General features: G+C 35.3%; 1 protein-coding gene across 6 annotated transcripts in view; it reads right to left on the reverse strand.

Moving 5' to 3' along the window:
• The window catches only part of KIDINS220 (kinase D interacting substrate 220), a 99,797-nt gene that overhangs the window by 12,049 nt on the left and 60,319 nt on the right, over positions 1–27,429 (reverse strand). For 2 of the 6 annotated variants that reach the window (XM_044918971.1, XM_044918973.1), the window contains exons 22-25: positions 11,511–11,689; positions 10,226–10,452; positions 7,693–7,806; positions 6,883–6,939 (exon numbers count right to left, since the gene is read on the reverse strand). In XM_044918971.1, the coding sequence (XP_044774906.1) occupies positions 6,883–6,939; positions 7,693–7,806; positions 10,226–10,452; positions 11,511–11,689 (577 nt within the window). The remainder of the gene's footprint in view (positions 1–6,882; positions 6,940–7,692; positions 7,807–10,225; positions 10,453–11,510; positions 11,690–27,429) is intronic. The other 4 variants (XM_044918972.1, XM_021697756.2, XM_044918974.1 and 1 more) reach the window with 2 other exon arrangements.

Here is a 27,429-nt window from a genome sequence, read left to right on the forward strand (position 1 = left end):
CATATGATTTTACTTTTATGAGTCTTTAAAACTTGCACTTTATCAATTATTTTAAAACTTAATTTCTCAAAAAAAACCCACAACTTATCATTGGGGATTATGTAGAAAATATATATTCCCTGAATGACTTTTAGAAGCTTTATAAGACAGACACACACATGAACAGAAGATCCCTGTAATTCCATCAAAGCTCTAGTCTGACTCTTGATTAGATTTAAGTAGGGCTTTATCAAGATAGAGTAAATTATCTATAAGTTAAAATATTTTACAATATGCTTCTATGAGTAGGAGAAATGGTAATTATCTGCCAGGTCGTTGCTAAAGTAATCACATACAATACAATTATTTTTAAACCAAATTAATCTTAGTAACCAAAATAATTATTTTTTGGATGGAAATCTCATCAAAGGAAGGAGAAAGAGTACAAAAGTTATAAGGAAAAAGCATACTTAATAATTCAACAGGTAAATTAATAGAAAACTAATCATGTTACTTTGACAATACAAAGGATGGTAATACTTTCAAGTTTATCATGCATTCTTACTTGAAATATACCTGCTATAAGTCTAGAACAGATCATTTCAGCAAATATCACAATTTATTTTTTAAAAATTTCTAATGTGGATATTTGAATAAAGAAGATGTTAGTTTGTTTAAACTGTTAAGTATAAACTTCAAAATGCACACAAATCAGAATTTCTTCAGGAAAAAGCAAAGATAACAAAACAGACTAGAATTACCTTGATGTAACTGTATTATTTTATATTGTAAGTAGATTAAAACTACACTCTGAAACATTATCATTTTGGTAAATTTATTAAATAAGCTTAGAATTGATTAGCCAGAATGAGTGCCATGCAAAGGCTGAAAGCAGCTATTAAAATAAACCCAAGGCACTGAAATAAGCACAGATTTATCAACAGCCCAGCGTGAAAGTGCCAAAGATTGCTTCTAATAGTCTAATAAGAAAAGTGAGTAAGATTTCACTGAAAATTTCTGTACCTGTCTTTGTTTGTTAAACCCAGAGTCACACGGCTTTAAAGAAGGAATAAAACAGAATGAAGGACACGAGCTTAAGTAAAACATCAAACAGGCACATAAAATAAACATAGGCAGCACGCCTGTCATTCCTCAGACTTTCCATAACTTTAAACACACCACCCTCTGCAGCAGCACAAAGCAAGGAACGCTCACACGCGCACACAAACACACACACACACACACACACACAGTAGTTTAATGGCATTAACATGGGCTTCGTAACTTTACAATTGTACTCTCAAAAGTCATAGTCTTCCCATTAAACGAATGACTCATAGGCCATACATTCAACAAGAAAACTGGGTAAATAAAACTTGCTCTGAAAAGTCAGTATTCCTACCACATACCAACGTAAAATTGGTATTTAAATATTCTGATTTTAAAACACTACAACTAAAGTTAACCAATTTAATAATAAGACTTAAGCACTTGGAATTCACATGATCACTTCATAAAATGAAATATTATCTAGCCACACTATACTTAATGCTCAGAAATACACTTTTCAAACTCGGGTTTTGTTTCATTGGGCATTTGGCACATGACAGATGCACTAAAACACCATTTGAAAAGAAAGGCCTTAACAGCCTTACAGCTTTATGCTGTAATGGCAAAAAATATCTGCATACCATGATTAACATAATTATTTTAGTGATGTAGATTTTTAAAAACTCGCATTCAAAGCAGATGCCACTGCTGTTACTTACTTTTCTGTACCCATTAGGTTGGTGGCAAAAAATGTTAAGTAGTTAAAATAATCTACAGATGACTGACAATATTGATTCAAAGTTAATTTCCAACATTGTTTTAATAAAGGACAGGGCTTTGCTAGCCTAATGTCAGATGTTCTCCTTCTGACCTACTCAATATCTGCAATACCTAACGGAAACCTTTCTTTCTAATTTACATACCAGCCTTATAAATAGGATTTTCAGAAAGTTACTATGTATCTATCTATATATCTGTGAAGACTTGAAAAAAACATCAAAAAGGAGTCCTAATGAAATTACAGCTTAGTTTAAGATACCCCAAACACAAAAGAAAGCTATTGTTAACCTAGTTGGAAAATATAACTTATTCTTCAAATTACATGAGAAATAATAATGAGGTCAAAGTTGACAGATGAGGCTTAACCTACATTTTAAGGGCAATCTTAAAAAAACAAAAGTACTAAAAACTGCAATAAATGTGATTTTTTATTTTTTTAACCTCTAATTGTACTCTAGTATCTCAGTGATCTCATTACTGCAGTATATTTCTGTGGAAATCTCTCTATCAATTCTGTGGCAGTTTATTAATTGCTTAGGGAAAAACGTTTTCTTGAGTTTGTCTGGCACAAAGACTTTCAAGCCCAAAGTGAATACAATTTTCCACTATATTATTAAAGTAAAAATAAGTTGAATACTTTTCCATACGAGACAGAATAATAAAAACGTACTTCTAATATACTTTAGAAAGTGTGAATGACCCTGAGAAAAGCCACTGAGAGGTGGCAGCGAGTACCTGTCCGGATCCTACACTCTAAACAAAACCTAAAACAAGCCCATTCCTTACCCAAGGCATCTTTAACTTTCTCGTCCAATTCTGCTCCTGAACAATGAGAGACAGCTTGATTTGGACATACATTTGTTCAAAAACAGGTTAAAAGTTCTAAGCCAGTGGTGGAAATAAAAATTATCTACAGTTGAGCCCCATCTTTTTTTACTTTTTTTTTTTTTTTTTTTTACTTTTTACTTACTTAGTTACTCTGCCAATTGGATCCATTTTAATGAAAACCAAGACCTTCCTTTTTAATACCTTTATTAATTCAGTAATTTTCATTGATCTCTAACAGCACACTGGAATTAAGGATACTGTCATTAACACTGTCTTTGCACTTCTGAAGTTCTTCACAATGACACTGGGTATTAATTCTTTTCATGTCTTTTTTTTAATTAATTTTTTTATTTTTTTAAAAGATTTTATTTATTTATTTGCCAGACAGAGAGCACAAGCAGGGGGAGCAGCAGGCAGAGGGAGAAGCAGACTCTCCGCTGAGCAGGGAGCCTGATGTGGGACTCTAGGACCCTGAGATCATGACCTGAGCCGAAGGCAGACGCTTATCTGACTGAGCCACCCAGGCATCCCAATTTTTCATGCCTTTTCAAAGTGGTATGTAAGTGATCTAAATACAGCTGCCTAAAGGTATCAAGTAAACCCTGAGGCACAGAAGCCTGAGAAAGAATGATTTTGGAGCCCGGATAATTCCCTTGGCAGCCTTTGAACCCCCAAGCTCGATATGGGCAGGAGTTTCATCAGTTTTGTTCACTGTGATATCCTACTAGGATGGTGCCTGGTAGACACTCAGTAAATTTGTTGAGCCAGTGAGTGATCACACAGGCACCTGGAGAACTCAGTGCTAAATAATTTAAGAAAGGATAAGAAGGAAAGAAATGCTGTATCGTTCCTGCTTTTGAAGGACTGCTTTTCAGTGAAAAATAGTTTCCACCATGAGCAGCAGACCTTAAATAAAAACTGACTCCAGTACTCCTAAGAGCAACTCTGAAAGACCATAACAAAATGCCGCTGAGGCGCCCTGGCCTGAGACAAGTCCTCCCCATTGGGTCCTCCCCCTCATGGTCACAGAATGCTCGGATGCCACTACTCCTAGTGGGACCTGGACTGAAAGAAAGCACAGGCACCAAGTAAATTCCCTGGAAAGCTGTCAAAATTTTAAAGTATTTGGAGCATTCAAATAACCTAGAAATCCTTCTCAATTCTAAGAAAACAAGCCAATTGACACCTTTTGGGCCAGAGAAGCATCAACAGATAAAAGGCTGAGTTAATCTACACTGACTAGTGTATTTGTACACTACTCCTACCAATGAGACAGAGGTAATTTAACATGAAACAGTTTTGGTTTCTGAGTCTTTAAAGCTCCATGAAATTTGGCCTTTGGTGTAGTAATAATAATAATAATAAAGTCCTTAAAGTGTCCTAAGGCTGAGTAATCCTTACATCAGGCCTATGTGGTAGGTCTGCTTTTTCCAGATGAAGTTGGGTATCCAAGAGGTTAAGTAATTTGTCCAAGGCAAAGAGCTAACCACCAGCGTCTATTTGACTTAAGATCAAATACCTGGCTAAGCCACACTTAGTATTAACAGGAGCAAAGAAGGCAGCATCGTCTGAGGAACGGGCTGCGACATGGGCATGTGGATTCCAGTCCCACATCTGGCACTCCCCTCCTGTGAACCGCAGGCAAGTGTCACTGACCCAGGCTGAATGGTATTCTGTACCGTGGAGCTAAATGAGGCCATGGGTTCTAGTGTTCCTGAGGATCCTTAAGAGGGAAGCCAAGTCCTGGGTGGGGGCCACACTTGTGCTTTTACTGGTTTTATGAACTAGAGTTCTGATTAATATTTCATTTCTGAAAGAAACTTCTCTGCTTTGAAAGTTTGAAAACTACTGGTCCTTTCTAGCTCCAATCTTCTGGGAAACATATCTTGGGTCCAATGTTAATTTTCTTCCCCAGTTTTAGAAGATTTGGCATATATTTTCTCTATATAAAATTATTTTTTTAAGTGAGCACAGAGTCTTGTATTTTACATCTTCACTTTTGTGAAACACTTGGACATATCTATAACTTATCTGGTAAGTCCTTGGCTGGCCTTCACAAGCTATAATCATTACAATGTTCCTTAATGTGAGAAAAACCAATTGTTTCATTAGGATCTACTTTATAAAGGTTTATCAGAATTCCTTGTGGTAAAAAAAGATGGGACCATTTATGTTGAAAATAACAGCTGGTTAACTCTTTATGGTCTTGCTCTATTGGCAGTGTTGTTATTTTTACTCATTACTCTGTGTCTGTAATGACTAGACAATTTATCCAAAAGTATTTGTGTGGTTCCTGACTTATCTATAAGCAGCTCTTGTCATCAACTGTTGCATACAGGAGGACAGTTGAATAAGCAGATGGACTCAACCCATAGTCCTGTTATCTCAGAAATATGAAACTTTCTACTACAGGACTGTAAAGCCGTATGAGCCACAAAGGGCTAAATAATTTTTATATTAACTACTTCTATGTTGGTTCACCCAAAAAGATCCTGGACAATGTTCCCATGTACAGGTACTTCACATTTCCACCACTGCTTTTGATTTGGCTTTGAACTAAGTTGTCTATTTTTACTAGTCTTCTACCAAACAAATTTTACATGCTATTGTCATTGTTAATTTCTTAAAAGCAAAGAAAGCTTGGTAAGCACTTATTATTCATTAAGCCAATCACAAAACTATCTTTTAATATTAAAAGAAGAGCAAATAGTACGGTTATTTTACTAAACAAAGGCACTAATATATGCAGAGCACCTTTATTCTTTGTTACTGGGTTTCTAAACACATCACAAGAATTGCATTATTTCCCCTTCCCCAAAAACTCGTTTTAAATTTGCTTAATGCTCCTTCGCTGGTCCCTGAAAGAAACTACAGATATCTTTTAATTACAAGTGTTTGTTCACATACTCAAGCATAGGAATAGCTACTATTTTAGCATGTCTGTGTCGTTAAGACCATCAAATTCTTCACAGTCTCTGCTTTTCATCAAAAGTTTGCTAAGGAATTTTAGCTTAGAGAATTACATTACATGCATGAATGTATGTATGAAGGGTTCTCTGACTAAACTAAAAGTCATTCTTGCATATCGTGGCAATGATCCACGCATTAAAGATTCGCCCAACACCCAAACAGAATTATTATGGTTTATTGTGTCTATTATTCCTGGATAATTGGACTCACTCAAACACTTCAGCTGAAATGTTATATGACTTAAAAAGAATCATCAACTCCTCAATGAAAACACCAAAATGGTTCTCTTTCTCTCTCTTACTAACATTAACTCAAAGAAAATTAAAGCTAAAAAACTACTGCCTACCCAAATGCATGTTTTAAGTTAAAAGTTACAGATAAGCTCAGGATGTAATATTTCCCCCACAGTAATTCTAACCGTCATGCCACACTTCAGCAGAACTCTAGATTAAACTGATCATGTCCACGTGGGCATAACATTCTGTAAATAAATCAACAGAAGTTAAAATATAAATTGGATTCCTAAATTCCACATTGAGTAAATGAACATTTTAAGGCTCACCACATTAAACATATTTATTAAACACAAAGTCCTGAATAATAAATATACAAAGTGATTTCCTATACAATTTTTTTTAAGAAACCCACTTTAACGTGTTGGCCCAAAAAGGTTTAAATAATTCCCTTTACATAATGAACTACCTCTGTTTATCTTGAAATTTTATTTTAATAAAAATACAGAAGAAGAAAAATAGTACTACATTCACACTAAGGTTTCATAAACTGTGGACACCCAGATTAAGAATGAGTCACTACAGATGCATTTTGGTCTACACCATCTAGCTTATAATGTCCTTTTGTGGTCTCAAGGGTGATTCTGGATACTTTCAGAAGTATCCCACATGTGCAGTATCAACTGTAGGCTTAAGAAAAATAATCAAAGGTGAAAATATTGCTCAACACTAAGGAACAAATACCACCAACTGACTGCTCCTGATGGCTGCTAGAAAAATCCCGTCCTTCTTGGACAATAAAAAAAGAGCCCATCCCATATCATTGAAAAAGCGGAAAAACAGGAGGAAATAAGGGTAAAGTTAAACATTAGCTTTTAAATTAATCCGTGAACTACAATGATTAGTATCAGCTACTCTACACTAGCGGCCATCACAACACAGATGCAGAGTTAGGGGACTGCTGTCACCACAACTAAGACACTTGTTACTGCTGCAGAAGCGATGACAGGCTCGTGTTCCCACCACAAGACTACTCCGTTACCCGCAAGGAGTCTGTGGGTGAAGGAAGCCCCTCAGCAGCATCCTCCTTGATAACCTCCTAACAACACAAAACAAGAGTGTGGGTGAAAGGTGAGTGGGGCCAAACTAAGATGATGAATGAACACGATGCTAACATGATCAGAGACAACACTGAAACCTGGACATGAAAAGAGTTTCCCTTAGTGACATTTAAATTTGAAATAACAGTTTAAGTTCTATAGCTTTGACCTTCTAATTTATAAAAATATATTAACAGGAAATTTCTTTTTTTAAATTGTTAAACTAAGCTGACCATCAGGAACACGTAATATTTTACAATGTATTTTGTTTCGGATTAGATTCAATCATACATTTGAGTAATTCCCTTATCCTATTTAATTTCTGCCATTAGATTAAAATGCTCTTCCAATATATCCTCGAATTTTTATACCATAGGGCTAACATATATATATATATGCTTTATATATATATACACACACACAGATACCATGTATGTATGTTTTTGTAAAAAGATATTAGAAATTAGCAGATGTAAAGGTTTAGTTTTTAAAGTTTTGGTAACAGACACTGCACTATAAGCCAGAAACTCTCGTTGTAAACAACTAAACACTGAGGCCACTAGTCATTTTCCTTCCATAGACATTCAGAAATGAAAACAAAACACATTTTATGTTAGTAATAGCTTATGTGTCTTAAAACTATTTATAAAATAAGTTGCATTCTTTTGCTACAGAAAGAAAATAACCAAACTTCTACTGCTGTCTATGTGTCTTATTAGATTAATACTTTAGTTACCCTTTTTTATACTTACTAGGCCATTGCTCTGATCTCTGGGCAAATTCGTTTTTACTGATGGACGTGAGATGAGGTGTTGGGAGCCGCCAGGGTAATACCTTGGCGTGTAAAGGTAGGGGGCAAAGAATGGCTATGGAAAAAACACGTAACAAAAGAAGGGGATAAACAATTACACAAATCAAAATGTGATGAGATTTATCAAATGAAACTAACCAATAAAATACAACTCCAAATTTTTAATAATGCAAGTGACAAAACAAAAGAAAAAGAGCCTTACTCATAGTCTGTAAGATATCAAACCCAAATTTAAGACCCAGTACAGTATTTAAATTTTCAGATTGTTGATTTAATATAAGGTTTTTTAAGCAACTAAAGTTTTACACCTTACAATGTGACAAGAGTTTCTCCTGAACATTTTTATGGGCTTACCACGTACCAGTTCCTAAGTGATTTACAAATATTAACTCACAATCTCTTAAAAAAAAAAAAGGCAGAATGGACTCTTAATACTATTCTTTACAAAAAAAGATTAGCCTTAAGCAAGACCAAAAAAAGTCTCAATATATATGAGAACACCCCAGTATGGATTCCAGGAATATTTTTACTCTAAGTTCCTAGAGCTTACTTTATATCCTATACCCTAGAGTGTATCTCCTAAATAAGATGTATTTTTTTTTAATGGGGAATCCATTGTTTAGCGAGATTTATAACTACAGCATTTATTTGTAGCCAACATCACATAAACAGGAGATACCAGATTATATGGGCTAAACATAAAGATGAAAACTCATTAAGCTTCATTACACTGAAATAACATCTTCCCCTACCTTTTCACTGCTGCCATTTAAGAAAATTATTCCCCTTTTAACTTTCAGACTAAAAACCTCAAATAACTAGAACAAAAAATAACTAGACCTAAAAACGTGAGAAAATTTTAAGTGTTTTTAAAATGATAAAATGCCATTAAAGCATCACATCAGCCTATATGGTATGGTAAATTAAAAAAATAAATAAATTTCTTGGTTTCAAAACCTCAACTGTCATCTACTGATCAATGAGCCATTTTATGTTAAATTACAGCAGATTTTAAGACTGCTAAATAAAACCCTGCATTTCAACACTGTCTACCACACAGTTAAATTTTACAAGGATGGAATACATTATAAAATGCTATTGTTCCACCTTTTTCTCCTTGTCTGAGTAAAAGAGTAGAATAACATTCATACGACCTCTATGAATAGTGCCCCTAATTACAGTTGAGCTTGAACAACACAGGGGTTAGGAGTGCTAACACCCCCCCCCCCCATCGTGTAGTTGAAAATCTGTCAAAATAACTTTTGACTTCCCCAAAACTTAACTACTAATAGCCTACTGGCGACTGGAAGCCTTACTGAAAACATAAACATTCTGAATGCACATATTTTGTAGGTTATATGTACTATCTGCTGTATTCTTACAATAAAGTAAGCTAGATCTAGAACAGAAAATATTAAGAAAATCATAAGGAAGAGAAAACACACAGTACTGTACTGTATTTATTTTAAAAAATGCTGTGTATAAGTGGACCCACAGAGCTCAAACCTGTGTTGTTCAAGGGTCAACTGTACTTACATGGCCAACATTTTTCAAAACCTGAAAATTTAATTTAAATTCTGGAATTCCTTCATTGCCACATTTATTCTAAACTTTGCTTTCTTCCTAGCTCACAGGGTATTTACTTAGGCATGCAGTTGGCTTCTGTGACCACTAGTCCCTACATTTTCCTCAAATTAGACTAAAGAGGGAGAAAACAAAAATAAGAAACTGTAATGGACCTTAGTGTACAGTTCCAGAAAGTATAATACTAGGGCTCATGCTCCATTACCCTGTAGAAAATATTAATACTTAAGAACAGTAGGATGGGTGTAGCTCAGGCCACTAAAGTTGATAGGGTCTGTATACCACCGATCATTGTACTTTCATCTTTTTCAGTAGAAAATGATCATATTTATACTAAGTAAACAATTATGCATGACTGCAGATAACTTGAAATATAACTCTAGAAATGGGCTACAGTGCTATTATTTGGCAATAACGTCTAAATTCTATAAGCGGTATGTTCTATCATAATCTCACATTTAAAAGCTGTAACACATACTAAATATAGGTTTACTGAATACTGTGGAAATTCAAGTTTTGAGTTAAATCATTGTTCTAAATGCCAATATAATTATGCAAAATATAACAAACGGAACATTTGTTTATGAACAAATAGAGAAACAGCTCCCTTTGTAGCATAGGATAGTCGCTGATGACCCTGTGGAATTCACTTTCTTATAAAAGCAAAACACATCTCTGACACTCAAGACTCAGTTGAGATCTAGAACCCATTAAAGTTAAAAATTCTTTTGATTTAAAAAAAAATCATACATTTTAAATTCAAACTTAACATTTTTCCTATTTTAAAGCTAACATGCAGTTTCAAAACAATAACAGAATCCATAGCAGAAAACTTCTGATATTTCCCCCAAACAAATTCTTAGAATGAAAGATTCCTAGCACTTTCTTACTCTGTTGTAGAACGGATGCTGAGGTCCTGTCATCCCACTGTAATAGCTGCTATGAGGCTGTGGTGACACGACCCCACCTCCAAATGGTCCATTGAAGGAAGTGGAAGAAGAACAGACAGATGGAGGCTGACTGTAGCCTGACGGTGGTCTCGGTGGAGCTTCGTGTAAAGGCAGTGGAGGATACGCAAGTCCTCCGATATTAATCTGGTCTCTCGCAGCACGAACATCTAAAAGATTAAATGGTACCCCAGAAGGCAAATTAGTCTAGCTATCACTTCCTCCTTTAGTTATCAGATAGAAACATGTTTTTTTTCACTCTTGCCAAGGATTCCAACTGACTTAAAGGAGACAGGAAATCCTGACTCATAAAATCTCGTCCACAGACATTCTAGTGAGAAAATCCAACTACTTTGCATAAAAGCTTTTGTCACCATTTGAAAAGTCACCAACATCTGGATTCTTCTCTTCAGTTACCAGAACAATAATTTTTTCTCTGACTTTCTAAGGTATTTGTGCTATTCTAACAATGGTTATGATCCATAAAGTGTTACTATTAATAATTCACAGTGGTCTAATAATACAATGATTACTAAACAGCGGGTTTGCAAACTATATGATTTATCCTTCTCTGAAAAAAACAATTCCATAGCCACAAACTTACACTTTGATATCAGCCTTCTAACTGATACCCAAAAAAGAATGTAGTAATTTTAAGCTCTCTCTTCATAACTCCCAGAAAACTCAACAGTGGGTCAGCAGTGCCACACAAAAGATAATGTGTTTCAGTAAAGGTTTTATGTGTATGTGTGTGTGTGCATGTGCATATAGTGGTGCTTCAAGAATAAATGAAATTATTCCAAAACTTTACTGTCACTATCCTTAAGTTCCAGTCCACAAATTTAAGTTAAAATTTAGAAAGTAATATAAAAATATGTTTGCCCCTTTGGACAGAGACCCCTATTAAGATTAGTCACAGAAAAATTACAATGGGCTGACATCTTAAAGTGGTGACTATATCTTAAAAGGAATCTGATTCCAAAGAAGTCAGGTGTGTGGGTCAAGAAACATTATAATAAAGTGGTTTAACAAGTAACATTGTCTTAATAGTCTCTAAAGGATGTCAAGATTCCTAATCCTCAATTTCATTAATTGTCCTGTGTAGTGCTTGGTTCAGTATTTCCTGGGTTTTCATGGAGCAAGACAAACTTAATATAGCTAAGTTAGAAATGGGAAACATTTTGAAGACTTCAGATAAGACAAATTAAATTTACTACTAATACTTAACCTGCAATAATTTCCCGTAGCTTGGGGTCTAGGTTTACAGTGCACGGCAAAAAGGTTTTTACATCTCGAGCCACAAGAACTGGGGTCCTTGAAGACAAAAACACTTCAAAGTTTCTTATATCTCCATCTATTTCAAGCAGTGGCTCAACATCTTTAGTTGTTGGAATATTCTTTGATATTCTTTAAACAAGAAACAAATGAAAAAGGTCATTAACGTCACTATTAGAAAGGAAAATTCTATATGTACCTTAAATTTTATTTATAAAAATAAGTAACATATTATATATCTTTTTTTATTAATGTACATCTTATATATACTTTATTAATTATACATCTTGTTCTCATTAAAAATTTTAAGGAAAAAAAATTGGTACACTACAAAATTACTAAGATAACAAGTGTGAGGTCAGAATTATAATGCCTTTGACCAAAGGCAGGACTGGAGCTAGGAAACAGGAAGGAGAGTAGAGTATTCCAGGCACTTCACATGTTGGCGAGGACCTCTCAGGGAAAATTAAATGAGTTATCATTTTACACACGAGGAGAGTGAGCCTCAGACAAATAAGGCGTCCTGCCTAAAGACACACAACTGCACAAGAGAAGCTGACTGGCTCCAAACTCCATGCTTATCATGAGATACCATGGTTCTTGCCTTTGCAAAGAAAAGAATAAACAATAATTTTTATTTTTTTTAACAATAGTTTTTAAATAAATTACATAAACTAGAAAAAAGTTAGCATAGTTTTTTCCTTTTTCAAAAAAGGTTATATTCTCTATTTCTTCACTGCTCAGACCCAATCCTGGGCTGGTAGCCAAATATTAAAAGCCATCTGAGGGAAAATCCAGAGAACAAAATTAGCAAACAAGAAAAGAATAGTGTGCTGGTGAGAAGATAAGGACAGCAATTTTGTCTTCATGAATTTCAGGGAGTCCCTCTTACGGACTCACTCACATGTGTACAAAACGGAAAAGCCGTCCGAAATGGGATTACTTCTTAATAAATTAGAATGACATTCAAACTGATTATTAATATAGTTTAAATGATATGAAAAACTTGGAGAACAGTTACAAAGAATCATTTGCCAAAGTGGCCAAAATTTCAGAGCTTAAATAGTTAAAAAGGTAGTTCATCTGTTTCAGAAGTTTAACATAAAATACTAAGAAGAGAAGCTAGAAAGATTTAGATAAAAACACACAGCTGACAAGTCACATGAAACAAATTAACTGAATTTTAATGCCAGCTCTGCTTAAACTTGAATGTGAACAGTGTTCTCAATATGATGAACAATACTGCTGTTCACAAGCCAACAGTCTACTGCTGCTTTCCAGATTGAAGTCTCGATTCTAACATTTTGAGCTCAATACATTAAGCTCTTCTACTGAAAGAGATATTTATGTAAATGATAATCTTTTGGCAGTGGGCCACTAAAATCATATGTGTCTTTATTTTTCAGATATTTTTCCAAAGGTTAGTATTTAAAGAATTTAAGTAACTTCACTTTTCAATTAAGATTGAATTTAAATTTCTAGTATTACGAATCATGTGAATTAAAGTTGCCAGCAGTTAAATGGTCCACAGAAAGCATTATAAAACCTCAGGCATCAATGAGCTCTTAGTAAGTTTAAATGCAATTTCTTTCTATGCTACCAATCTAGCAGTACTTGTTAATGCCAACATCAATGTAAGTTAAAAGCATTTTGATTATAAATGACAGTGGTTTATAGAAACTCCGTATTAATTCCTTGGCAGAAATTACATAAACCATTCAAATCAATTCCATTCAAAATGAGGTCTTAAATTACAGGGAAAAAAACTTCCTATTTTAAATCAAAATATAAACAGATTCGAAAAGCATAATTTATGAAGAAGGCATTACTTAACATACTTTATCTAAAAGTAGCCACCTAATAATGTCATTATTTAATCATTGGAGGTTAAAAATAAGATAAATTTTCTTTAAAAATTTAAACAGGGAAAACTCTTAACTGCCTCAGAATTTTTTACCTTAAAACCAATTTAACCCCTCATAGACCCAAATACTTGCTATCACAGTGAATGCCCATTTGTTAAATAATGTTCTATGCATTCTGGAAAGAGATGGAACATACAGACAGAAAACAGCTACTCTGCACTGTAGCCAATGGGTGAGGAACAAAAGATGAAGTGCACATCTGTGGAAACACAACCAAACACCCTCAACACCTTCGGAGCTAACTATGCTCTCTTGTTCTGTCTTGACCCAATTAATGCCTACTCATCCTTCGTCTCAGCCCAACTCCCCCTCTTCAAGGAAGTCTTCCCCAAGAGCAGGCCCTCATAGCACATACGCTTTCTTGCACACCACATATCACTATTGGATAATTATTTTATTAATGTCTACTCCCCCTCTAGACGAGAAGTTTCCTTAAAGCTGGGAACAAGTTTGGTTTTGTTCACTATTGTATCTCCAGTGCCTTGAAGCAGAGTATTGTCACATTACTTTTGCTTAATAAATATTTGTAGACTGAATACACACAAAAAATGCACTGTTCCCAAAGAACCCTATTCTTTTACAATAATTTTCACTTTCATTACCCTTTCTGATATTGAAAAAAAAATTATGCTTGGAAAAGTGTAAGTTGATCCACTTTCAGTTAATTTTTGTACATGGTGTGAGATAGGGGTCCAACCTCATTCTTTCACATGTGGAAATCTAGTTGGCCCAGCACCATTTGTGGAAGAGACTATTCTTTCCCCCATGAAATGGACTTGGCACCCTTCTCAAAGCTCAACTGTCCAGAGATGTATGAGTTAATTTCTGAACTCTCAATTCTATTCCACTGGTCTATATACCTATCCTTAGCCCAGTGCCTCACTGTTTTAATTACTGTAGTTTTTTTTTTTTTAAAGATTTTATTTATTTATTTGAGACAGAGAGAATGAGAGAGAGAGAGCACATGAGAGGGGGGAGGGTCAGAGGCAGAAGCAGGCTCCCTGCCGAGCAGGGAGCCCGATGCGGGACTCAATCCAGGGACTCCAGGATCATGACCTGAGCCGAAGGCAGTCGCTTAACCAACTGAGCCACCCAGGCGCCCAATTACTGTAGTTTTGTAATAAGTTTTGAAATTGAGAAACAGGAGCCCTCCAACTTTATTCTTCTTTTTAAAGATTGTTTTTGCTATTTGGGATCCCTCGCAATTTCATATGAATCTGAAGATTAGGTTTCTATTTCTGGAAAAAAAAAAGGCTATTGGAATTTTGGTAGGGATTGAACCGAATCTGTAGATCACTTTGGGTAGTACTGACATCTTAATATTTACTCTTCCTGTCGATGAACATGAGATATATTTTCATTTACTTAGATTTTTTTTTAGATCTTCTTTAATTCAGCAATTTGTAGTTTTCAATGTACAAGTCTTTAACCTACTTGGTCAAATTTATTCCTGGGCAGCATTTTATTCTTTTAAATGCTATAGTAAATAGAATTGCTTTCTTAATTTCCTTTCAGATTGTTCACTGCGGGGGTATAGAAACACAACTTATTTTTGTGTTGATCTGCAGCCTGCAACTTTGCTGAATTTATCAGCTCTAGCAGCTTTCTTGTGGATTCCTTGGGATTTTCTGTATACAGGATCATGTCATTTGCGATGGGAGATAGTTTTATTTCTTCCTTTCCAATTGGGATCCTTTTACTTCTGCTTCTTGTCGAACTGCACTCACTAGAACTTCCAGTAGAATAGTGAACAGCAGTGGTGAAAGTGGGTGTCTTAGTCAACTCGGGCTGCTATAACAAAACACCATAGACTGCATAGCTTAAACAACATTTATTTCTCAGTTTGTGGAGTCTGGAAGTCTAAGATCAGAGTGACAGCTCAGACAGGTTCTGATGAGAACCCTCTCCCTGGTTTTTAGCTAGCTCTCTGGTCCTTCTCATAAGGATACTAATCCCATCCTAAGGACTCTACCCTAATGACCTCATCTGAACCTACTTACGTCCCAAAGTCCCCATCTCTGATACGATCACATAGAGGAGAAAGGCTTCAGCGTATGAATTTTGGAGGGATACATGTAGTCCATAGAGCAGGAATCCTTGTCATGTTCTGTCTTAGTGGGGAAACTTGCAGTGTTTCACCATTGAGAATGAAGTTAGCTGTGGGTCTTTTACAAATGCCCTTTTTCATGTTGAATAAGTTCCCATGTATTCTCAGTTTTCTGAGTGTTTTTATCATGAAAGGATGCTGGATTTTGTCAAAGGGCTTTTCTGCACCGAGTATTCTCTTGCAATCCTTTTTATTTCTGTATGATTGGTGGTAATGTCTCCACTTTCTTTGATTCTTTGTCAGTCTAGTAAAAGGTTTGCCAAACTTGTTGATCTTTTTCAAAGAAACAACGTGTGGTTTTGTCAGTTCTCACTACTGTTATTCTATTCTCTATTTATCTCAGCTTTAATCTTTATGATTTCATTCCTTCTGCTAGCTTTGAAATTTTTAAAATTTAGTTTTTTCCTAGTTCCTCAAGGTCTAAAGTTAGGATATTTAGGTCTTTATAATCCAATATATATATTGGATTTATAGCTATACATTTCCCACTGAGCACTGCCTTTGCTGCATCCCTTAAATTTTAATCACCCCTACAATTCTTATAAAAGTACCTTGATAACAATTCGTGAATCACCTTCATATTATGTTGGAAAGGCCATTAGCCTAGGGAGTCAGAAAAATAGACATTTTCCTTAGCAATAGCTAAAGTAAAGTTATAACGTAATAAGAGCTAAAACTGCCCACATGCAGAAGGCTGTGTTGAGTGTACAACAACACTCAATGGAGCAAAGAACTTGTTAGAAGTGAAAACAAAGAGACATCCCCATGCAGTGGTCAGAGCTGATTCTCAAGACAACAGTGCACACAGTGTCAAGTGTTCTCAGTAACACTACTTTCCAAAGCTTACAAAAGTAATCTTGCATTTTAAAGGCATCCTATTCAGTAACTAAACTAGGAAACAACAAAGCATTTGTATATGTGGCAGAGTGAATACATAACCACGCCAAACCTTCAGGTTTGTTTCTGGTTTCAAGTATTTAATGTGTTTGATTTATGTGCTTAAGGATGGTCCAATTAGGGTTATATAATACAAGCCATAAAAGTACTTGTCTGTTTCCAAATACACCGTTGGCAAAGCTAAACAATGTATTCTTTTCCCAGAGAGCTTATTCTACATGTAAAAAAAATTATTTCCCTCTGAATGTGTATATATCCAAGAAGATCTGTATTTCCTACTTGGTCAAAATATTAGGACCAAAGATTACTTTTTTACACTGGAGGAAACATGTAGTAATGTAATAAAAAAATGTTTTAAATTCTCAATACACGAACTCAGTAGACTATCATTAAGACCACAATTTGCCTATCAGCAGCTGGGTTTCAGCTAGACCTCACCAAGGGCAGCACAAGATATGACTTTGGAGGCAGAGATACCCCTACATCCAGGACCTCACGTGACATGGCTCCCCCTTTTTCCAGTTATGTTCACATTTCTGAATTATAAGTCAGTGCTGCGGGCCATGTCTTGTTCATATGTTTCAGTTGTTCTTGCTTCTGGCTTTGAGCATGAAAAATAAACTAGGACTAGAAATAATAGGAAAATTTTATGACCATAAAAATCTCCTTCTTGGGATTAAGTACACTTATTGTGACGAGCACTGAGTAATGTAGAGAGGTGTTGCATCACTATATTGTACACCTGAAACTAATATAATATTGTACATTAATTATACTGGAATTTAAAAAATTTCCTTTATACATTTTTAAAAGCATTGAATTATTTTGACACAGAAGCATTTACACTCGAAAAGAAATGCAGCTTAATAATCTCTAGTGATGATTCAATTCAATCCAGTAATGAACAACAGTGTGTTCAACTGCTGAGGAAACTTAGTATACCAAAGTCTGGGGTAAAAAATCTCCCTTTGCAGCTTCTATATAAACTTATTACATATTTACATGTTAGATGCTTTCCATTAAAGGCAGTCATTTCTAGGAATACAATACCTACACTGCCACTTGAAATGCAACTTGGATGGATTCTGAGAGCATAGAACAGAGGCAATGGCTTTCCTTAAATCCAGATTTGACCATCTAAGTCAGAACAAGGCTGTAATATTTGACAAAATTAAAAAAAAAATTAAAAGCAATGAGGGGTGCCTGGGTGGCTCAGTCAGTTAAGTGTCTGCCTTCGGCTCAGGTCATGATCTCAGGGCCCTGGGATCGAGCCCCCAGGGCAGGCTTCTTACCCAGTCCCTGCTCAGTGGGGAGTCTGCTTGTCCCTCCTCCTCTGCACCCCCTCCCCACCCCGCTCGTGCGTGCATGAGCTCTCTCAAATAAATAAAATCTTTTAAAAAAATAAAAACAAAGGCTGGGTCACTTGTTAACTGTCACTGGGTCAATTACCTCTCTTTGATTCCAGTTTCCTTATTTCAGAGGGCTGAAGCAGATCTCTCAGATCCTGTCCCTAGCCCTGTAGATGCTTCCCACACACCCTGCCATGTGGGAGATGCTCTTTCAAAGTAATGAAGGAAAGCACTCCTTCCACATCTGAGCTCCCTTGGTCTTTGGTGTAAAAATGACACCGGAAGTATAACTTCACTTGGCTTTAAGGTTGCAATTTTGGTAACTACAGGGGTGAGAAAGGATCAACAGACAGGAAGGGTAAGATATGAAAGACCAAAGAGGTATCTGCCTAGGTTCACCTACACTACTGATAAGGCACCACCTTCATTCATGCGTGTTGTGGAAAATGTTCTGAGGAATGCATCCCTTTTCTTACATACAGTCCAATAGGAAAAATATATTTGAAGGTTATAAAGAGTTGAGAAGAAAATTTTAAAAAGAACTAGCATTTGTAGCCTACGGCCTGCCATTCTCTAAGCCAGGTGTTTGATCTAGTTTTCTATCTCCCAACATTCCAGGAGATACCATTTCAATTTTTAAAATGAGAAAACCGAGGCTCGGAGATAAGCACCCAGCCTGACATTACCTCAGATGTAGGTGGCCCAGCTGGAACCTATCTGGCCTGATTCAAAAGCCTGTGCCTTGTTCCCTCCACCGGTTCAAACTGGATGCCACAGACATGGTTCAAAGTTCTTAATTAATGATTTACATATTTTTAACTACTTAAAATATAATAAAATAGAACGCTGTTACATATTAAATTTTAACACACTCAAGAAGACCAACATATAAGCCTCTTGTACCAGGTCATCTTGGCTTTTTGTTTTAATTTTTTGTGGACTTCGAAATAAAGTTTCTCCTCCATTTTCATGTGTATATTTAAATTCTTTCATTTTTTTAATCCAATTTTTCTGTTCATAAAATTAGGCAAGCAAGTGCACTACTCCACCCTATGTGCCTGAGTGCAGAGTGTAATAAACAGAAAATCACAATGTTAATTCACAACATGACCCAGGACCTTGTCAGAGAAGCAGCACCCAACAAACACTTCAACCAATTATAAGAAATGTGAGCAACTGTAAGATAATGCTGGTGACTGACCTATGAAGCCAAATTAATTGAAACATCCTGCCACTACAAAGCAGGTTAAAAAAACTGGTAACATTTGTATCTACTTAGGATTTAGAATTTTTTTTTTCTTCTTCTAATTTTATTTACTTGAGAGAGAGAGAGAGAGCGCAAGCACAAGCAGGGGGAGGGGCAGAGGGAGCGGGAAAAGCAGGCTCCCAGCTCCATCCCAGGACCCTGAGATCATGACCTGAGCCGAAGGCAGACGCTTAACCACTGAGCCACCCAGGCGCCCCAGGATTTACAATATTCTTAATATTACCAAAACTAAGTAGAGAAACAAAGAGATGTTTAAACCAATGTAAGATTGCAAGGATCGTCCACATGTTACAATTTTAATATTCTGCAGCACAGCTCATTTTTCTTACTAACTAAATTTATTAGGAAAGTTATAATTTGAATCCATTAATTTATATTCATTCTGCTTTATTTACTGGGATTGTGCATAAGATTTGATTTGCAAAAAGGTTTCCACTAAGGGGAAAAAGCCTAAAAAACAATGTACTAAAGCACGATGCCTACCCAGTTGCTACCACGCAAGAGATCAGATAATAACAACTCAGACAGTAAAATAATAGTTTCAAGGTAAAGTTATGAGAGAAGACTGCAGTAAAGAGGCTAAGAAAGGTAAAATAATTCACAACTGACTCAATATGAAAATAGTATCTATCATAAAGACTATTGTTTTATATCGAGTTTGTACTATGATGTATTAAAAAATATTCTGATGAAAGTAAATGAGATCCAAGTTTCAAAGCTGTTGGAGGTACTAATAGTATTGTGAGGTGCTACCAAGCAGTAAGAGATATTCATGTTATTGATTCATTTTAGAAATTTAAAAAATTGTTCCACTAACCATATAGAAGAAGCAAATGTTTTGCAATAAAACTCTGAAAAGCAGGTATAGAGAATGGAGGCTCTGAAATCAAAGTCTGCCTATGAATATGCCTCAGATTAAAGGAAAACCTTTATTAGACACGCTGTTTTGAAGACTGTCTATTAAGTATAGAACCCAAGATCTAACAATGATTAGAATTTATATTTTTTCATCCAAATACAAATTTTTAAGTAGATCAATTTTAAACACTCCTCTTTTTCATGTCCACCCTTTCCCCAAAAGCTAATTTAAAAGTATTTTAGCAGGAAAAGGCACTATTTAAACTTAATAAAAGACTATGCCATTATGATCAGATAACCATTCATTTGCCTATGATCATGATTCTCAGTGCTTATGAATGTCCTGTGAAGCCATTAAAAAAAAGGAAATTAAACTTTAAAATTTAAAATATTCATATTTAAACTCAGTGTTCTCCTTGTTTTTCTGCTATGGAAAGGGAAAAGCAAAATGCATTAGATCTCATTTCGTGGCTGAACACGCTAATCATAATGTCTCTGGTGAAATACTCCCATCTTGTGGACTTCTCCGGTATTGCTAACAGAAGCCGCTTGTAGCTTGGCTTTACAGCAGCATCTCCCCTTACCTTAGTGTCTCAATTACGTAGCATTCTTGTTTTTTATTCTCATATTTCGAGGAGTCTTAAAAATATTTTGATTTGAAATTCTGAAATCATGAACTTCTGTTGAAGAAAATAATTTCAGGTAAAAAACCTGATCTCTGAAAGTCTCTCAATATAGAATCTACATACAGAGAGAACATACATGTATGTGTGTGTACACATATATATATACTCTAAGTATATATAAATATTTATAGTTTGGTGGAAAATTTGAATTCTTCAATAATCAGAATGGTTTTTTTTAATATAAACGTGCATAATACTCTTACTGTATTATAAAATAAACTGTAAACCTTCATCGGTAATATTTTTTGTTTCACATATTAAAACATACGAGAAATTAATTTTTCTACTTCTGTATTTTCAAATAACCTTAACTAATATACTTCAATTTTTCATGTTGGAATTAGAAACACACAACTTTGGAATATTTAAAATTCTTTATTCTACATTATCATAAAATTACTGGACATGGCATCATGAGTTTAAATGAGAAAATACTTTAAAAATCAATTTTATCCTATTTAAAGCAAAAGAAAAGTTATTGAAAAGCTACCTAAAAAAAATTACAGCCACTTAGTGCATATAAAAATGATATAAAGTTAAACAGACGGACCAGCTGTTTAAGTGCCAAATATCACAACTGATTTTAAGCATTCCCTACAAAACCTACTGCAGTTACCAGACACAATTAGAACTGAATAAAGCACTTACTTGGGGTTTTACATAAGTTGGTAAGAAGTTTGCATTTTTTTAATAGAAAAGATATTCAATCCTCTGGAAAAAATTCTATCTGACCATTGATACATAATAACATTCCCATTGACTATAATATATAATTCTAAATATTTATTTGAAAAATGAATAGAATATATCTGGAAATAATAAAATTAGTATAGTTATGTATTTCTAATGTCTCAGACCTACTGCCCCACTGTGTAGTGACAGACCATCTCTCCTGGCTTCCAGAAATAGGCCTGGGGAAGGTCCAACAGTTACAGCTGTGTGATCTTAGGTAACTGCCACTCTGCCTCCCAGACTTAATATTAAATAAAATAATCTATGTAAAGTGCTTAATCCAATGTGTAACATATATTGAAGGCTCAACTAATACTAACTAGTATTTTATTAGCATGTACCCAGGACATAACAGACTCTATAAATATTTGCTTAATGAATGAGCCCAATGAAAATGTTCAGCATGACAAAAATGGAGTCCAGCTAATTTATAAGGCCTTTTTATTTTATTTTTTTTAAAAGATTTTATTTATTTATTTGAGAGAGAGACACAGCGAGAGATGGAACACAAGCAGGGCGAGTGGGAGAGGGAGAAGCAGGCTTCCCGCAGAGCAGGGAGCCTGATGCGGGGCTCAATCCCAGAACCCTGGGATCATGATCTGAGCCGAAGGCAGATGCTTAATGCCTGAGCCACCCAGGCGCCCCTATAAGGCCTTTTTAAACAATACTGTCAACAGCCTGTAAGTAGGACCTGAAGTGGGAGGGACCTGTCTAAAAGTGTGCCAATATCAAAAATTGACAAGGCAAGAAACAACAGATGTTGGAGAGGTTGTGGAGAAAGAGGAACCCTCTTACACTGTTGGTGGGAATGCAAGTTCATACAGCCACTTTGGAAAACAGTGTGGAGGTGCCTCAAAAAATTAAAAATAGAGCTACCCTATGACCCAGCAATTGCACTATTGTATTTACCCCAAAGACACAGATGTAGTGAAAAGAAGGGCCATATGCACCCCAATGTTCATAGCAGCAATGTCCACAATAGCCAAACTATGGAAAGAGACAAGATGCCCTTCAACAGATGAATGGATAAAGAAGATGTGGTCCACATATACAATGGAATATTACTCAGCCATCAGAAAGGATGAATACCCAACTTTTACATCAACATGGATGGGACTGGAGGAGATTATGCTAAGTGAAATAAGTCAGCAGAGAAAGTCAATTATCATATGGTCTCACTTATTTGTGGAACATAAGGAATAGCATGGAGGACATTAGGAGAAGGAAGGGAAAAATGAAGGGGGGAAATTGGAAGGAGAGATGAACCATGAGAGACTATGGACTCTAAGAAACAAACTGAGGGTTTTAGAGGGGAGGGGGGTGGGGGGTGGGTTAGCCCGGTGATGGGTATTAAGGAGGGCACGTACTGCATGGAGCACTGGGTGTTATACGCAAACAATGAATCGTGGATCACTACATCAAAAACTAATGATGTAATGTATGGTGACTGACATAACAAAACAAAAAATAAAAGTGTGCCAATACAAAGCAATTCCAAACCACGGCATTCATAAAAGGATTACAAATGCAAGAAACCTTAGAAATGTGGCTGAACTCAGAGTTCAGGGAAATGTCTATAAAAACTTTGCTTCGATTTTAGTATCACCCAACAAAAGGTGAAAACTAGTAGGTGTTAACTGAAATGGTAATCACCATTCAATTGTGTGTACTGAGAACTTACTAAGTGCCTGACCCAGGGATATACTGGTATAAAAACAAGGAAACATTTTACCCACATTTAGAACCAAAGAACAAGTATCTGTATGAATAGTATTCTCAAGATAAAATGTGGCTTCTCATTCACCACCCTCCCCCAATCTATGCTTTCCTCAATCCGAATGTCATCATATTTCTTTACTGTTTCAGAAATAATCACTACTGCCTACTCTATACCAAAAATATCTAGAAGCGAGGAATTCAGCAAGGTTTAAGGAAGTTTTACAGTCCATGGAGTTAACAGTCTAGTTCAGGAAACAAATATTAAAGAAAGAGCAATGAGAATATTTAAAGAAGGGTAACTATGATAAGCACCATGAAGGAAAATACCAGCATACAATGAACACATCTAGTAAAATCTTGGAGAATGGGGTATATGCCTGGTCCCAAAACGCTTCTTGAGGTTGTGGTATTTAAGATGTGAATGAGGTGGGGGGGGCAGGATGGAGGCCACAGAGAAGTGCAGGTGGAAAGGTGAAAAGAGGGAGACAAAGAAAAAAAAAAAAGCAAGAGGGAGAAGGCATGAGAATGGGCTGGAGAGCCAGGCTAGGACTGTTTAGAACTCCAGGTAAACCTGATTCCTCTATATCAAATTTTGACCAATTATTTCTCTTTATCCTTAGAGCCCAAGTTGACATACAACAGCCATCATTTCCATCTTATAGTACTCATAAATCAAATTCAGCATTACTCTACAAGCAACCCATTAGTTGCTCTCTACACCTATCAGTTTAATGCAATGGAAACCACCTTTCATTCACTCTCAGCCAGGGGTTTAAATGTGAGGATTAGGGAACAAGCCATGCAGCTGGCAAGTCTAAGTGAAAGGCGGCTATTTAAAAATGATTCCAAAAGTAGCCTTCTAAATCCAACATTTTACTAGAAAATAAAGAATAAAATGACCTTAAGAAACAAACTATTACAACAGGAAAATATATACATGGAAATTAGTCATTTCAATTACTGGAGATGTTTAGAATAACTAGTTTTCTTCGGTACACTGCAACAAGACTATAGAGGATATTGTTCATTTCTTAGCTTTTTCACATTCATCTCTATGAGCCATTCTCAATCATTCATTTCATCTTTACTGTGGGATCCCCACCTACTTTCTGCACAACTTTTCATTTACCCTGATTTTTCCACCAAGATTATCCCTTTACCAGCACAGGATTCTCAAAATATGCTCCCTTATGTCAACAGAATTCCCTAACTCCGGCCAAGTTACACTGATGCAACCAAATACTAGGCACCTTAGAGCATATAGGGTATGGATACAATTTTTTCAAGACCTTGCAATAGATCTCCTTTTTACTCAGGATAAAAAGCCAAAACCTTTACAATTATCCTCCATGTCCCATACTCCCCTGACCTCCCTGACCTCATCGCCTACCTCCTCCCCTTTACTGAGTCCTCTAGCCACATCAAATCCCTTGTTGTTGCTATTACTGGTACATTCCAGGTACCCTCTGGTCTTAGGACCTTTGTCCATACTGTTCCCTCTGCCTAGACAAGCCTAGATATCTGCTTGGCTAATTCTCTCATTTCCTTTAAGTCTTTGCTCAACTTTTCCCTTCTCAACAAGAACTACCCTGAATACAGTATTTATATTATATGTATTAAGGGAAAGTGTGTTTTGGGAAAAAAGATGGAAACAATAATTATATATAAGACAGTGATTTAATAAATGTTGAATGGTGACAACACCAACACATACTGAGAAGTCACATCATATCAAAAAGATAGAATTTTCATTAAGATTCTAAACTACATATAAAAAGCACCAAAACAACATGCATGAAACAGTATTTGGCATAAGTATTTCTATCTAAATTAGGAGAAATATCCTTAGTACAAAGGCTGTACTTTGTACTACAAAGGAGATGAGACAACTTCTTCACAAATCTAAACTAACTAGTCCAGCTTTTCATGCTATTGAAATTCATGACTTAAATCCACATGCAACAGAAATAAACCTGTTCATAATCTGGGTCACATGATGGGGGGAGGGGAAACAAATATTGCCCAGAACATGAAGGAAAGAGGAAGGAGGTCAGTCAGAGCTAAGGGAGGCATGAGATAACCAGAAATGAGCAAATTAAACTCAGGAAAATTTTGGCTGAATATCAAGTAAGAACATCATAAGATATGAGGTTTTATTATGAAAAATGTCAAGTACAGAAATACCACTACTTAGAAAATTTAAAGATACTGAATTGAGCATAAATGTTATAAGTCAGATGTCTATAGTGCCTATTCAGCAAACAGCTATTTCAGTGAAGTGGAACATGGTTACCATTCTAAGGCTCTCTCAAAACTTATTCAATTGTTTATAAGTATGGCATTATCCTTATCACAAAACTATTCTGACCATATCATCCTGAGTAAATGACTGCTTGAGCAGTGTCAAAACAGAAATTTAAAACATTATCTTCATGAAAACTACTTAAATTGATCTTTTAAAAACCTCTATCGTTGTTTAAAATGCTTACTGAAAAATACCAGAAATAAAGTTTTATACTAAAATATTTCAATGGTTGTCTAAAACGTCGTAATAAAAAGTAGACACAAAATCTTTATCTATAGTTTTTATTTTACTCCCTTTCTTCTTACTAAATGTATGTTAACAAAAAAAAACCCTCAAATGATCTAGACAAAAGCTTTTAGCTCAACACATAATTGCAAGAAAATTACAATAATTGTACCAATTAAAATAATCTTGAATGAACAGTATGTCATCTTAATGTTCCGATGGTTTATAGAGGGATCTACTTAATTAGCTGAAATTGCTTTCCAGTGTTAGTATCAAATGTCATTTGTTAAAAGTTGAACAATTTAGAAAATAATTTAACAAAGCAATTTTACCAAACACCAAGAACCAACATTTTCTTTTTCAGCTGAATAAAGCAAGCAGATGTGTCATCAAGTTGCTATAAAAATAAATGAGGCTTTTTATGGATTAAAAAATAAATTTTACTACTAGCGTTAAAAATACTATTTTCTGATTGTTTTTATCAAATCAATTTCTTTAATAAAATAAATGAATATCAATTATATACTCTGCTTTTGTCTGCTGTAAATAAAACTTTTTATTATTCAAATGACAAGCAATGGAATCAAAGAACTCAACTATGGTTAACTAGAAATAGTCATCTAAATTATTCTAACATATTCCAATATATGTTCTTTCAATATGCTGATCAAATTGTCTTCCCATAGTTTTTCATTGCAAATCATCTTACATTCAATTATTAAGTCAATCCCTTAATGAATTCTTAAAGATTCTTACTACATTGTCTTTTTCTCTCTTCCTTAGACTAGCTATAAAATATTCTTTGTAAGTATTTGTAGGCATATAAATCACACTTCTTTCTCAAAAAAAAAAAAAAAAAAAATCTAGGGGCACCTGGGTGGCTCAGTCAGTTAAGTGTCTGCCTTTGGCTCAGGTCATGATTCCAGAGTCCTGGGATGGAGGCCCACACAGGGCTCCCTGCTCGGCAAGGAGTCTGATTCTCCCTCTGCCCTTTACCCTGCTCATGCTCTCTCTCTCATTCTCTTTCTTTCTCTCTCTCTCTCAAGTAAATAAATAAAATCTTTAAAAAAAATCTAAAAATCCCCCTGAATCCAACCCATTAATGGATGGCAGGCCCAGCAAGTGCTAAAGTCTAAAATAATGGATTAATTTAATGGCAAAACAAAGTTCTGATTATCTCATATCTCCAATACAGAGTATTCTATATGTACTTGAACAAAATATCAAAATATTCCCCCTACAAAACTTCACTCCAAGTTATTTTTATTAATATGATGAAAAATACCCCATCAAAAACATTTCTTTGGCAACTGTTCTATTTCATAAACAAGATGAAAGAATTACTACTGTCTTTAAGCTATAGGTGATATATTCTTTTGTAAGATACATTTTAATTCATAAAAATGTAAAATTTTGAACATTTCCTTGAACTTTAGAAAGTCATAGTTTGATAGTCAAGCAATTTTCTACCAGCAAAGAACAGTAGTTTCAGCCTGAGAAGTGTTTTACCATTCAGAAAGCAATGTTTCAGCCTGAGGCTGATGAAACTTGTTAAATGGCTAACTGTTTGAGCTATCACATTCTTACTTTCCTCCGATCGTTTCAAGTGTGTATGTTTTACCTTCAGTCTGAATGTAAGTTCCTCAACACTCAAGTATTTAGGGACAAAAGATATATTATATGAAAGTTACCCTCTAATGGTTTAGACAAAAGGGTGTGTGTGTGTGTGTGTGTGTGTGTGTGTGTAGAGAAAGGTTTAGACAAAAGGGTGTGTGTGTGTGTGTGTGTGTGTGTGTGTGTGT

Source organism: Neomonachus schauinslandi, chromosome 10 (genome assembly GCF_002201575.2).
Source record: "Neomonachus schauinslandi chromosome 10, ASM220157v2, whole genome shotgun sequence".
Lineage (NCBI taxonomy): Eukaryota > Metazoa > Chordata > Mammalia > Carnivora > Phocidae > Neomonachus > Neomonachus schauinslandi.